Raw genomic sequence first — 14,053 nt, 5'->3', positions numbered from 1 at the left:
ATTATTATTATTATTATTATTATTATTATTATTATTATTATTATTATGTACGCTTTGCTCTTCACACGAAACAGGGAATTCTTGTACCTAGTTTCTAATTTGGACACGCGAATTGCTATTTACATTTCACATTTCGCGTTATGGCTGCGACCAATTGTTCCTTTCTGTACAATATCATTGAACCCAGAAGAAGGTCAAATGTATCCTTTTACATTAAATAACATAAATAAACAACTAATACATTGCGCATTACATCCGATCTTCTTAAAATGTAATTGCCCTACACAGCATTACACTTGAACCATTTTTACTACAAATCAACTACCTAGAATTATACCGCTTTCAGTTTTTTTTGTTCCAGTTATCAAATAATTGGTCTCATCTTTCTTGTAGGGAAGCTTCGATCATAAAACATACCAAATGGTTACTGATTTATGAGTTAAATTAAAGTAATTAAACATAACTCAACTTAGATAAGTCTCGCTTACCTCATTTCGCAACACGCTCTCTGGCACATTCTTCTCCATAATCTGCAATTTTTTCTCCAACGAATTGATGCGATGAAGCAACTGATCCTCAGCAATGAGAGACTGCCAGCACAGGGCCGAATTTTTTCGTGTGGCATCCAAAACATTTTGAATATTGAATAATTTCGATTTTAGCGCCTTTTCCCGCTGCGACACCTCTTGCATGTACAAGTTCAAGCGGTGCATTTCCTCGTAACTGATACGGCCTTCACCAGAGTACTGAGAGCGTTGGGTGGTCGTATCGATTGATATCGCCTCACGGCCATCAGGCAAATATAACTTTACAAAAGCGATAATACAACCATGGACTTCTTTGCGCGAATTTTCCAGTACATCGACGCCGAATTTGACGATATCGCCGAAATGTAGCTCAGCAGCCTCATTGCCTAGTTTATTTTCGTTAATGAAGGTGCCATTCGAGGACTTTGTATCTTTAACCCAAAATTTGCCATCATCGGTGTACCACAGCACTGCATGGTTGCGCGATAGTACCTTGCAATCGAATATTGCGTTTGACTCGGAAGCTTTACTTTTCGCTATTAAACGTCCTACTTTGCATTCAATGTTTGGCGTGAGGAATATGGTGCGTGTCTGGAAGGGGTGCGAGTTAGCCTCGCAGAACAAAATAATTTTCGCCTGGCCATTACTTTCCGTTGATTCTAGATTCATACTTATGTTGGTGCTGCTACCTACATTCTGTGCAACATTTGTGGCGTTATTGGCCATATTCGATTGTGACTCAATCAGACCAGCGCAGAAAGCCGAACTGAGCTCTTTTACGGTCTGTTGTAGTGAAGCATTATTACCTAGCCCTATATCCAATGTACTGAGGAAAGTGTTTGGTAAATTTCCGACGGCTGGTGAACCAGAAATACTGGCATTTTTGCTAGCGTTCATAACCGACTGCAGTGCGCTGCTCAGCGCTTGCGGAGTAATGGGGCAGCTCAGCGGCATGTGATTGCCTGCATTCGATTGGCGTACAATAGCGGATTGTAGGGTACTTGCATTTGAATTCGGATTGGAATACAAATTGGCATTATTAGTGTTGATATTTGCATTCACACCTCCACAGCTACCACTGATGCTAGCATCAATATTGCTGTTGGCATTTGCATTAGAAATTGAATTTGCATTTGAAGTATCACAGTTCAATACTTCGCTATTATTATTGACAAACTCTTGAGCATTCGGGGTATTCACATCATTTAGACTAACTGCCGCTGGCAGACCATCGCTGATGCTGCTCTTTTGATTAACGGACGGTTGCTGCATTGGCTGATGTGCTTCGTTAGCTGAATTTTCCGACATAATTTCGTTATTTACGCTGAATATGCGCGTTGATGTAACTGATGTGATTATGCTCGATGTTATTGGAGTTACAATCTGTGTCGTTGTGGAAGCTGGCGTGGAGCCGGCAATCTGGTGGTTTGGTGGCGCGGGTGCGGCGGTGGTTGCAGTTGTTGTTGACGCTGTTTGTGAATTCCCCGAAGCCGACTTTTGTTCATCTTCGCAAGTGTTAAGCCATTCGTTACTGGCTAAAACCATACCTACAGTGAAGGGAAAACTTGATAAGTAAAATATCAAACGTGAAGTATTTTACTATTTCTTAACAAATTAAATTTAAAGAAGCAGGGGGTGGTAGTTGGATAGTAGTGGCAGTGCAATACAGGTAAATGTGTTTTCAACTTCAAAAGTACCAATAGAAAGGTGCACAACTCCTGATTCCATTCGAAAAATATAAAGAAGCCTACATATGTATAGTATATGCACATACATACATATAAATATATAGCTGATTTGAGGTTAGTTCAGCAAGCCCCTCAGCTTTCGAAGGGGAATGCCATTGACTGTATATTTGACTGTATACATATTTACAAACAACCATCCTTAATTTTTATGAACGACTAAATTGCCCACACTCCTACCCATATGTACGTAATATGCATTCATTTATATGTATGTACGATATAACTCAAATATGTATAGTATATATGTATAGTGGTGTCATGCAAACAACTAAATTTTTAGGAAACCGCAATTGCCAAAGCCATTGAAACTTAAATGTAAGTTGAGAAATCTTTATATTTAAAAACATCAAGAGGCTGAGTAAAAATGTGAGCATACATACATACATACAAATGAAAGAATATTGAGACATAGTATTCAAAAACTGTTCGTTATCCTGAACATTTTAGAAACTGGGTATTGGTAATTAACCATATTAAAATGAAGGTTTTCCCTCAATAACTTTTATCTACTCATACAACATAAATTATGTTTCATAAAAGCAAATTTTAACAAATAAAACCAGACGCTTGCTATATACATATGTATTTGGTACTCCACCATAATGTAGGTCAAATCGCCCATAACTGTGCATAATTTAATCCCATAAGAAAAACAAAGCGATAAATTAGCAAGACATGGATTTAATAAAAGTGTAAAAATTACTTATTCTGAATAATGTATAAAATCCATGCTATTTGTGCAAAAAAATAGTATGCGATTTTGTTATAATATCCTACAGCGTGGAATGTGCAATTTGAAGCGTAAAACATGTAGTTCGTTCACTGACCAGTTCCGTGCCTGCAAGACACATCATAAAGTTGCTTTCGTTCAGCATATTTCCGCTTCTATTGCACTCTCATTAAGGTTGTTGTGCTGCCCGTTGCACTCCACCCGTGTCTTTCGATGGAGTCAATTACAATAGGACAGTCCGATTGCTAACTGGCTATAATTTTAATGTTGGAGACAGTGTGAACGAGCGATCACTATGTTGTCGTTGAAGCGTAGCGTTTTTCTGCTGCACAGAATGACAATGTGAAATTCTTTATTACGCACAATAGATATAGAAATATTATATAGCGATGGTGGCACAAGCACAAGTACATATGTACATATTGTAACAACCAATAAACTGGGTGGTAGCTTGGACGGCTATAAGAATCACCCGTGCACTTGGTAAGCACTCTCATTTCAGCTAAAAATGTACAAAAAATTCATTGCATACCATTAATTTAGTTTTAAATAGCTTAATTGAATTTAATTGCACTTGTGACACAAACGTTGTTATGGACAACTACTGCTGTTAACACTTTATTCCCCCCCTATTTATTTAGTAACACTCTAATATTATCCTTTTTCCTTCTTCAACAATTTTGGGCAAACATACTTGGCAATGTTTACTGTATAAAGTTTTTCTTCCTGGTTTTTTAGACATTTTTATTTGCCTGTAATTTTTCTGTTTTCGTTTGATCGATTACATATCTCTTTATTGGTATTTGCTTTTTACACTTGACCATCTCGCATTTCGCTTTCTATCATTCATCCGTTCCTTGAGCTTATATTTTACACTGTGCTCCTCACCTCCGCCGATGATTCTATATTACAGCTTTTTCTGCCTGTCTCAGCCACTACTGCTGCCACTGCTGAAACAAAACATCGAACATACACCTCACGTACACACACTCACCTCACAATTCGTTTGCAAAACTTGTCACAATTAATTAGAAACAAATTAAATTTTGTAACTGAATATAGTTTATTAAATAGTTCGCACATAAAACGCAAATTATTCTATTTATTCGTATTTTTTTAGATCTTATAATATTCACAGGAATTTTCAGTCGTTTCGTGCAGAAAAGAAGAGATTGAATGAAAAACGCAACAAAGTGTTGCCATGCTGTTTACAGTAGAGCTGTAAAACTATCGATACTATCGAATGGTTCTATTTTTTTTTGCACTTTCGAAAGGTCGTTGCCACTATAGATAGTCTTTGTTTGAGGAAATATACATTTTGTTTAGAGAAAAATTAAAGGATTTTAGCAAAAGTTTGTTGATTTTAGTTAAATAAATCATTTATTTCAAAGCAAGTTTTATTTATTTTGAAGGTAAATCTAAGATGTGGAAAGTGAAAAAAAACGAAGTAAAATGAAGTGACGAAGTCAAGACTTCCAAACAGTGTTGCCGCGTCCGTAAAACAAAATTTAACAAAATCTTTCAAAAATTTCAACAAATCCCGTTAAAATTAAGCAACTTATTTAACGGGTCTTAATAAAACGAAAAATGCTTGTAGTTACTGAGTAAGTAAGTAAGTAAACGCTATCTAAGGCAGAGTTTTGTCGCCAAAGGTAAGGATCTTATAGTCTAACAGTTGCTTATTTTGAAAACTATTACACATTCTTTCAGGGTCTCAACACATACTCCTATAATGGTTAAGGGCGTGTTGATCTTGTCACGAAAATGAAGGGACCTAAAGTTCTAAGTCGCCTCCGAACGGCAAATGGTGTTTACGAGAAGCGATTTCATGGCAGAAGTACACTCGGAGGTTTGAAAATGCGACAACCGCAGATCGAGAATTGCGTAGAGCAACATTTACTGGAACTTTATATGGGATCTCGATGACAGTCTTCCCAAAATAAATTTGAAAAATTGATTGAAATAGTAACTCTTCTGACTATGAATTTTAGAGGAATTGTCCTTTTTGACTATTTTAATAAACAAATTTAGCAAAACGAAGGAAAGTTTAACATTTTAACACGCAGGAAAAAATTAATCAATTTTGCTTAAATTTAAGCAAAACGGCAATGCTGCTTCCAAAGTGAAGTGAAAAACTTCAATTGAAGTGACAGCAGCAGCACTGCCACTTGCTGATTGCCGAACTGTCAAATTTCAATTATCGATAACTCTACAGCAACTGACGAGTTGCCATTCGTAATAAAAATTTTATTTCCAGGTGCGTTGCCAGCTGGTTGTTGTTGTTATTGTAGCAGCATACAAATTCCCCAAAGACTTTTTGGGGAGTGTTGCTGGAGTGACAGTCCTTGGCCAAATATAAATCTGGGTCGTTCCGGTTACATAGACCCGACTGTCGTGGGAACGTTGCCAGCTGGTATCCGACCGTGGTTGCGTTGCTATTCGCAATCGACCCAGCAAATTGTAAGGGACATGTTTGCTTTTAAATGGGGATCTGTTCTAAACAGCTGATTATTGTTTACATTATTGTTTTTGACTCACTATATTTGACGGAAAATGCTAAGGACGCAATTTTTCCATTTTTGCAAGGTATTTTGTTATCAAATAAGAGAGTTTTTGTCCAGAATAACACATAATCCTTAGCGCTCTCTAGCCACCCAACTGACTACAAAACAGAAGGAGCTGATGGCACGTGGCCTGCCAAAACGAACTCCTCTTCCTGGAGTAGCGAACATTTTGGTAGTTGCTTCAGGGAAAGGGGGTGTAGGTAAATCAACTGTAGCCGGTATGAATGTGGCATAAAAACTTTAAAAGGAAAATGGCTAAATTGTAATGATCTTTTCTTAAGTAAATCTTGCTGTTAGCCTTGCAAACAAGGGAAAACGCGTTGGATTATTGGATGCAGATATTTTCGGACCGTCCGTTCCTCTGATGATGAATATTCATGAAGAGCCTTTGATTGATGAACAAAATTTAATGATACCACCTATCAATTATGGTGTTAAATGTCTATCCATGGGACTGCTCGCCAGACAATCTGATGCAATAATTTGGCGTGGCCCACTAGTAATGTCAGCAGTTCAACGACTATTGAAAGGAGCAGTGTGGGCACCAATTGATATACTCATTGTAGACACGCCACCTGGCACTGGAGATGTGCATCTATCGCTTTCTCAAAATGTTCCTATTACAGGTGTCCTGCTGGTTAGCACTCCGCAGAAGGCCGCGCTAGAAGTTACACTCCGTGGCGCAGAAATGTATCGAAAACTGGGAGTTCCGATTATTGGCTTAACAGAAAATATGGGCCATGCCATTTGCGGGAATTGTCAAACACGTTTGGAAATTTTTAAAAATACAACAGAACATTTCACAAAAAAAATAGGCACGAAGATATTGGCTTCCATTCCATTGGATGGAAATATTACCGAGTGCTGTGATGAGGGTGTACCCCCTGTGATCAAATATTCCGGGACTGAATACGCCAAAAGCTATCAACAGTTAGCTGAATATATCATTCGGACACTGGAAATAAGTGGACCAGACAAACAGGAAGCGAAATAATATGCCTATGTACAAAATGTTTACTTTTATTTATTTACATAATTATTTCTACTTAATTAAAAAAATTAAACTCATAAGCATAACCTACGACTTATTTTTCTTCTGTTTTTTCATTTTTTGCATAGCTTTTCGATGTGCGTATTTTTCACGACGAACAATCACTTCCTTAAATTTTCGTTTTGTATAATTTTTAGCAGTATCATCTTCTAGCAAGTCATCCACCAATGAACATTTTTTGTGGCGCGTGCCACGTTCACTATAGTAATCCAAAGGCGAATGTTGTACAGTGCCGATCTGGAACAGTTAAGTTAGTATTTACAAGATGTAAGCGACATTTTTTTCTTCGGTATTTTTGACGGTTAGTATACATAAGTACGGATATGTATACGTAAGTATAAAATCATAGTATTGCAATTGAGACTTACTTGGAAATATTTAGGCAGAACTTTAAGATCGTTTTTCTTGTAAAAGTGTTTTGGATCTAGGACAGAACGCATTTGTAGAATTTTTAGCTCATTTGTGGTTTCTTCTGTTTGCTCTGTGGCAGGCAAATTATACCATCCAGGCCCTTTAGTCTTGGAACGTTCAATCTTGGTGAAATTAATAATAGAAATTTTTGTAAAAACTCCCCAAATGGTACATATAAAAAGACCGATATGTACATATATTATTCAGGTTACTAAAGAGGTCATCAATGTGTACCGTTGGGCATCTAGGAAGGTTTCATTTTTAATACTAGCATAACATTACGTTTCAATAATAAAGAAAAATATGTGTGTTCTAATTTAAATCACCGGCATATAACTATCTGGCCGTTGACAGTCTAATATTGTAAACATTACTGTCCCGCTGGCCTTACAGCAGTTGTCACTAGCTCTGACACAACTACTAAGATTACAACGGGTGAAACTACTGTTTTGCTAAGCATTATGTTCGAGTCTTTCGTATGAAACCCTCTTTAGGCAATGCTTCTTGGTAAAGACTTAAGATGTCGAATATGTCATCATTTTTATAGTAGTTAATACATACATACATAGGAATATTGTTATGAATTTTACCCTTTTGATATCGCGAAGCTTCTTTTTATTAAAAAATGGAAGCTCTTTAAGTCTACCAAAACCGTCCACCAACTGCGATTTTGCCATTTCCTTCCCAACATCTGTTTTTACTTGGTGCTCCACATCAAATTTGCCGGTTGCTGGGTTATAATCGGAGAAATCCATGGTTTTACAATTTGTTTTAGAATTTTTCTTAGGATTTTCCGCCATTCTTAGTATTGTTGCATCTATCTTTTCCGTTAGTTTATCTAACTCTTCCTCGTGTTTAGTTTTGGGTGATGTTAGCTTCGGAAGCTCCTCCCGTATTATTTGCGAAATGTCCACGTTGGGGGGTGGCAAACCTACAGATTACTCATATATGAAATAATGCATTATTTCAGTTCATCAACTTACCAAAATAATCTTCATCATCTTCATTATCTCTGCTTTCATCAGATAATGCCGTGCATTTTATAACCTCGAGTTGGCTTTGTCTGGTGGTTTCTTCCAACGTTCGCCACAATTTGTTCTCAACCGTAGCTGTGCCGTGGGATTCACGTTCTAACAAATTTGTGTCACCTGTAGAGTCCAGTACATATAAAGACATATTTTTATTAGGTTATCTTAATTAATTATATGAGATAAACACAATGAACATAAAAAGCGCACGCTATCCGCGAAATTTTGTAGGAAATAGGGATGCAAACGATGCATCGATATTTTCAAAACATCGTTAGTTAACATCGATGTTTTGCTGGACGATCATCGTCGACAGAGCTGCGTGAATGCAATTCATTGGCGCAACTAAGGTCGGTGTTATGCAGACAAACTTTTGTTTGCCAAATTAAATGGCGGCTGCTTAGTTTGCTCGGAGGTGGTTATGTCGAGTTTGGCACAGGGATGCACGTTCATTATGGTTTTCATGGCTATTGCCAACACGAAATGAGAATTTCAGATGTACATAACGCGCACAATTTAAAATTTTTGTATATGACAACACCGAATTTGCTGCAGTTTGACCAAACAAAATTAGTTTGCTGTGAGAGTCGCCAAACTCGCTCTGTTGTTGTTGTTGTAGCGGCTACAACAACCCCGCCCAGATCGGTTGGTATCTCAGTCGTTGTCGTCAAGTTCCACTAACGGCAACCCTAGGAAGCGTGCAGCTTCTGCGGGGTTTGCCCATAAGGACAAGGTCGTTAGGGATGTCGGGTTTGCCGGGCATGCGAAGAGATGTTTCGAGTCATGTGGGGTCTCTCCGCATGCCGGACATTCGTTCGGCACATCCTCATTCAGCCTACTCAAGTAGGAGTTTAACCTGCTGCAGTAGCCGGAGCGAAGTTGTGCAAGTGTAGTGCGCGTCTCCCGAGGCAGATGAAGCTCCGTCTCGTCAATGTCCGGGGGTGGTGTGCCCAGAACGACATTCACAGGTCTAGAGTCTACATAACTCGAGACTGAGTCCCTGTGAATGCCGTTCAAGGCCTGTCTGTAAGCTGTCGGGTCCAGAGGTTGCTTAATGAACCTCTGGACTTCGTCCGTTAGTTCATATAGATGCCTCCTGACGTGCCTAGGCGAGGGCTCCTCTGCAAGCAGCTGTTTGCTCGGGTGGCCACTTCTGTGGCTCCCGATCAGGAACTGCTTGCAGAGCATTATATTGTGCTCCTTTACCGGGAGCATTTGCGCCTCGCCGTGCAGGTGGTGTTCAGGCGTCATCAAGAGGCATCCCGTCGCTGTCCTCAGTGCGGTGTTTTGTGCGGTCTGTAGCTTCGTCCACTGCGTCCTACTAGTCCCAGGCGACCACACTGGCGCTGCGTAGTTCAAAACCGGCCGGCCTATTGCCTTGTATGTTGCCAGCAACGTTTCTTTGTCTTTGCCCCAAGTACTGCCGGCTAGCGACTTGAGGACCTTGTTGCGGCTCTGTACTTTATTGACAATAGCGGTTGAGTGCGCAGAGAAGGAGAGCAGGCTGTCGAATGTTACTCCGAGTATTTTGGGGTTATTCACCGTCGGAATTGGTGTGTCATCGACGTGAATCCCCAGCGGTAGCCTGACCTCCTTCGTCCAGGCTGTGAACAGGGTCGCGGAGGATTTCGTAGGGGAGAGGGCTAGACACTTTGCAGTGAAGAAGCGAGAAAGTTCGGAGAGATAGCCGTTTACTTTCGAACACAGGTCATCAATTCCATTCCCAGTCGCCATAATCGAGCAATCGTCGGCATAGGAGACAATCGAGACTCCCTCTGGTGGTTGAGGGAGCTTTGAAATATAAAAGTTAAACAGTAGCGGGGAAAGGACACCACCCTGAGGAACCCCCTGTTTTATTTTTCGCTGCTTACTCGTTTTGTCTCTGAACATTACCGACGAATGTCGACCACTTAGATAATTTGCCGACCACCGTTTGAGCCTCTGTGGGAGAGAGGAGGCCTCTATATCTTCTAGTAGCGTGGAATGGCAGACGGTGTCAAACGCCTTTGACAAGTCCAACGCTACTAGAATCGTTCTCTCACAGGGACGGTTACGGTTAAGGCCACGAGTTATCTGAGTGTTTATGGCGTTAAGTGCTGTTGTTGTGCTGTGCACTTTACGGAAACCATGCTGATGCTTCGCTGGGGTCAGGTGATTTGTGAAGTACGGGAGTAGCAAGGCCTCGAGTGTCTTCGCTACCGGGGAAAGGAGTGTAATCGGACGATACGAATCTCCTTTGTTTGCAGGTTTCCCCGGTTTGAGCAGTGGGACCACTCTCCCCACCTTCCAGATTTCTGGGATGATGAGAGTGGCCATTGACAAATTGAGGACCTCCGTTAGGTACGCTACCCCCGCAGGACCCAAATTTTTCAGCATCAGCATGCATATTCCGTCGGGACCCATGGCTTTGGAGGCTTTCGCCTTCCCGATGGCCACCTGAACTTCACCGCAAGTGAAAGCAAGGGGGGCACAAGTTGTTGGCAGTTTGTGCAGCCTTCTGGTCACTCGACGCTTGGCTTTGTCCACCGGAGGATGCAGTATGAACTGCCGGCTAAAATAGCTCGCGCATCGCTCCGGGTCCGACGAAGCATGGTCGCCGAAGGAAATTTCGACTCTGTCGTCGTGCTTCGTCGGATTAGACAATGACCTCACGGTTGACCAAAGCTTGCTAACACCAGAGGTGAAGTTGCAAGTCTTCAGATGCTCCTCCCACTTCTTCCGCTTATGTACGTTTACAAGTTGCCGAATCTCCGCGTTGAGATCCCTGATACGGGGATCTCCGGGATCGGCCTGACGAAGGCTATCACGCTCATTTGCTAAAACAGCCGCTTCGGCAGGGAAGTTTGGACGTGGGTCCGATATGCACCCTGCCGGTATGAAGCGAGCTGCAGCAGCAGTGATAGCCCTGCGGAACTTATGTTCACCGAGATGGACGTCGGTTGGTGTGGGGAGCGATGTGAAGGTGTTTTCAGTAAACTCCGCGTAACCTTTCCAGTCAGCTTTAGCAAAGTTGACATAGGTCCGGTGTTTGGCGGAGGCAAAGTCGGTTGGTTTATCAATCGAGATGACTATGGGTAGATGGTCTGATGCTAGAGTCAGCATAGGTCGCCACGTTATGCTGTTTATCAGACCAGCGCTGACTATTGTGATGTCTGGCGAGCTACTGCAGTTACCCATAATCCTGGTGGGTGCGTCGTCGTTCATTGTGCAGAATGTCGAATCGTCTATCTGCTCAGCCAAGTCTGTTCCCCTACGATCGTTTGACAGGCTTGAGTGCCAAAGATCGTGGTGCGCATTAAAGTCACCTACTACCATACGGTTTTCACCTCTGAGGAGCGCACCTATATCAGGGTGATATCCTGCCGGGCAGCAGGTGACAGGGGGTATGTATATATTAAATATTTCGAGCTCGACATCACCTGACCGGATAGCGATGCCCTGACATTCTAGGGTGGTATCCCTGCGGTCGATGTCTGCTTCGATAAGACGATACTGCACGGTGTGGTGCGTGATGAACGCTAAGCCACCACCATTATCTCGCTCGCGATCTCGACGGTGCACGTTGTACCCGTCACAATTCAACAAAGTTGAATTGCTGTGCAACTTCGTCTCTTGGACCGCAGCTATTAATATACCATGCCGACACATAAAGGCGGTTATCTCCTCAATCTTGCTCTGTAGCCCGTTACAGTTGAATTGGAGGAGCTTCATGTGGTTCGGGAGACGTGTTGTGATGTGGGGTGTGAGTGAGGTGTATGTTCTTGCCGCCGTTGGCTGTGTGTGCTGCTGAGGTGATTGCCTCCCTGTGGTGGTAGTGGGGGGGCGTCGCAATTGATGTCAGCGACCGAGCAGCGCAACACGGGCCCTCGAAGTTCCCCGTCCAATCTCGCGTGGTGCGCAGACCTGAACATGCCCTAAAGTGGCTCCAGCCAAGGCAGGTGTTGCACTTGACTGATGTCACATTACGGAATATTCTGGTCTGACATACCGTGCAGATTGTAGGGGGAACCAGGAGTTGTTGGCGGCGGCGTGTGGGTGGTAGTGCGGTTGTGTGTGTTATGTGGTCTGTGGTGGCTGTGGTATGTTGTTGTGTTGTGGCGACTGTGTGTGGTTGCTGTGTGAGTGTGTGGGGCTGCACGGGCGGACTATGGGTTGCCGTGGAGGCTGCTCTATTTGAGCAACAGGGGGCCACGTACGACGTGGTCCACTGTCTGCGTGTCCGTAGTCCCGAGCAGACCCTGAGGTGACTCCACCCCTCGCAGGCATTACACGTGACTGAGGTGGAGTTGTGGTGTAAACGTCTTCGGCATACACAGCAGGTGTATATTTCTGGCCCAGGGTTTGACTCGATGCCAGCCCTGAGTAGGAGAATGCGTAATGAATGTTGCCCTATGGACGGAGAACTTCTGAGATACTTCGCCGACCTAAACGGGGTTAGATCGCCGAAACAACAGCCCTTGGTCGGGTGAAACCCCAGTCATTCCGGTACGTAGAACCGGCTGTCGTGGGAATGCCAAACTCGCTCTCTCCGAGTTTGCTGCAACAACAATTGCACGCAGTTTGCCAAACAAAATTTCTGCATAACACCAACCTAAGTCGAAACTATTCTAAGTCACAACTAAAACTATTCATAGTCGCCTTAGTTTCGACTTTTCTGGCTTAGTACCAACTTACTGTCAAACTACCAAATTGCCGGCAACAGATGGCAAGATATAAGCTCTGATATATATTGCTCTCGAAGAGCAATGAGCGGTCTCCATTGGCAAATCATATTCTGACATAGTTAGACCTGCTTATCAACTCACCTAATTGTGTTATTTGCATCTTGTATATATACTGAGAATTAAAACGGCATGCCGGTCGACTCAAGCGGTTTGCCAAACTTAACAGATAAATAAATCACACAAGCTGCTGATTAAACCTACTTTAGTATTTTTCCATACACTTTTTTGTATATGAAAAATAAATTTATTATTCATAATAATAGGTTTGTTCGTCGAAAATCCAGCAAGAATTATCCAACACTCAAAATATCAGAGAGTAAAAAAAATTTTCTCAAATTCTCTCTCATGTTGAGAAACTTGCAAATTTCTGCACGAACGCAAAGCTGGCGTCCACGGTTGCATTCCAAACATAAACATTTTTTATAGAATTTTTAAAATTCGTTCGGATGGCCAAAAACAGGATATACATGTATATTTCTTGTTGTTCTGACTTTCTTTAACATACATTTCAATTTCTTCATCGTACTAGCTGTCGGGTTTCTTAAATCGACTCTGGTTGCAATTGCATTCCGAAATTTTTTCCAGCAAGAATTTGCAACATCTCTCCAAGAGAACTGTCACTTTGCTCTCACAATTTTTGAGTGTTGGATAATTTTTTGGTCTGCACGGACGCGATTTGGGCAAAAATCGTGATAATTCGTACAAATTCGTACAAATTTTTTGCTCGACGAACAAACCTAATATTCATAAAAATCGATACGATATCGAACATTCCTAGTTTCATATCAACTTTGTTGCTGCTTGTTTCTTGAAATTGTTGTTGCATTTTCTTGTTTGTTTACATTTTGTGCTGAACAGCTGATTGTTTTTTGGTGGGATTTGGATTAAACCAATCAATCTTGGTTGTTCGGTACCATGTATTTTTGGTTCATGATCGCGAAAGTCTAGGTTCAGACAGTCGGCAACTCGTTACTTGTGGGAGAGGGAGTGACGAGGGAGAGGGAAGGGCACCGAGTTGCTCGTGCTCGGGCAACACGCTTTGTGCTCTCGCTCGTCTGAGTTATTCTAGTTGGCCGTTAACAGCTGACAACAACAATTGTGTACAAAAGAAGTGTTCTGTGTGCACGCAAATGGCAACACCAAAAGAGAAGTTGCTGAAAATGAGCAACAAAAGTTTCTCTGTGTAAACCCAGTCATAGAGCCCACCCATGAACCAAAAAGACAAGATCACGACAGCAGAAGAGTGGCCCGTTATAATCGCACTTATGAA

At 41.8% G+C, this 14,053-nt stretch overlaps 3 protein-coding genes and 1 non-coding gene across 11 annotated transcripts in view; 1 reads left to right on the top strand and 3 right to left on the bottom strand.

Annotated features, from left to right (window-relative positions):
• The window catches only part of LOC118735959 (sarcolemmal membrane-associated protein), a 13,620-nt gene extending 9,416 nt beyond the window's left edge, over positions 1-4,204 (bottom strand). Inside the window, exons 1-3 of one of the 6 annotated variants that reach the window (XM_036466020.1) lie at positions 3,700-4,204; positions 3,103-3,330; positions 489-2,074 (exon numbers count right to left, since the gene is read on the bottom strand). In XM_036466020.1, coding sequence (XP_036321913.1) covers positions 489-2,072 — 1,584 coding nt within the window. In that variant the 5' untranslated portion in view covers positions 2,073-2,074; positions 3,103-3,330; positions 3,700-4,204. The remainder of the gene's footprint in view (positions 1-488; positions 2,075-3,102; positions 3,331-3,699) is intronic. The other 5 variants (XM_036466024.1, XM_036466025.1, XM_036466022.1 and 2 more) reach the window with 5 other exon arrangements.
• A 1,066-nt stretch (positions 4,205-5,270) lies between these two features.
• Positions 5,271-6,650, top strand: LOC118735957 (iron-sulfur protein NUBPL). 3 transcript variants are annotated; one of them, XM_036466017.1, is made up of 4 exons: positions 5,407-5,465; positions 5,567-5,591; positions 5,646-5,787; positions 5,851-6,650. In XM_036466017.1, the coding sequence occupies exons 3-4, from the start codon at positions 5,688-5,690 to the stop codon at positions 6,561-6,563; spliced, it is 813 nt and encodes a 270-aa protein (XP_036321910.1). In that variant the 5' UTR covers positions 5,407-5,465; positions 5,567-5,591; positions 5,646-5,687; the 3' UTR covers positions 6,564-6,650. The 3 variants fall into 3 exon arrangements, with proteins under 3 accessions (XP_036321908.1, XP_036321909.1, XP_036321910.1); XM_036466015.1 differs by having other exon boundaries at positions 5,271-5,591; positions 5,656-5,787; XM_036466016.1 differs by having other exon boundaries at positions 5,317-5,591.
• Positions 6,561-8,311, bottom strand: LOC118735958 (deoxynucleotidyltransferase terminal-interacting protein 2). Its single transcript, XM_036466019.1, has 4 exons — positions 8,015-8,311; positions 7,622-7,962; positions 6,989-7,153; positions 6,561-6,857 (listed from the first exon to the last, which is right to left on the bottom strand). Exons 1-4 carry the CDS (start codon positions 8,205-8,207, stop codon positions 6,648-6,650), a joined length of 909 nt encoding a protein of 302 aa, XP_036321912.1. The 5' UTR covers positions 8,208-8,311; the 3' UTR covers positions 6,561-6,647.
• Positions 7,230-7,542, bottom strand: LOC118736696. The gene has a single exon (XR_004992766.1). It is a non-coding gene; the product is annotated as a small nucleolar RNA U85 (small nucleolar RNA).
• Positions 8,312-14,053: the final 5,742 nt, after the last annotated feature.

This window comes from Rhagoletis pomonella, unplaced genomic scaffold (assembly GCF_013731165.1).
Source record: "Rhagoletis pomonella isolate Grant_MI unplaced genomic scaffold, Rhpom_1.0 Rhpom_scaffold_00003, whole genome shotgun sequence".
Taxonomy (NCBI): Eukaryota; Metazoa; Arthropoda; class Insecta; order Diptera; family Tephritidae; genus Rhagoletis; species Rhagoletis pomonella.
This window is presented reverse-complemented; position numbering and strand designations above follow the sequence as displayed.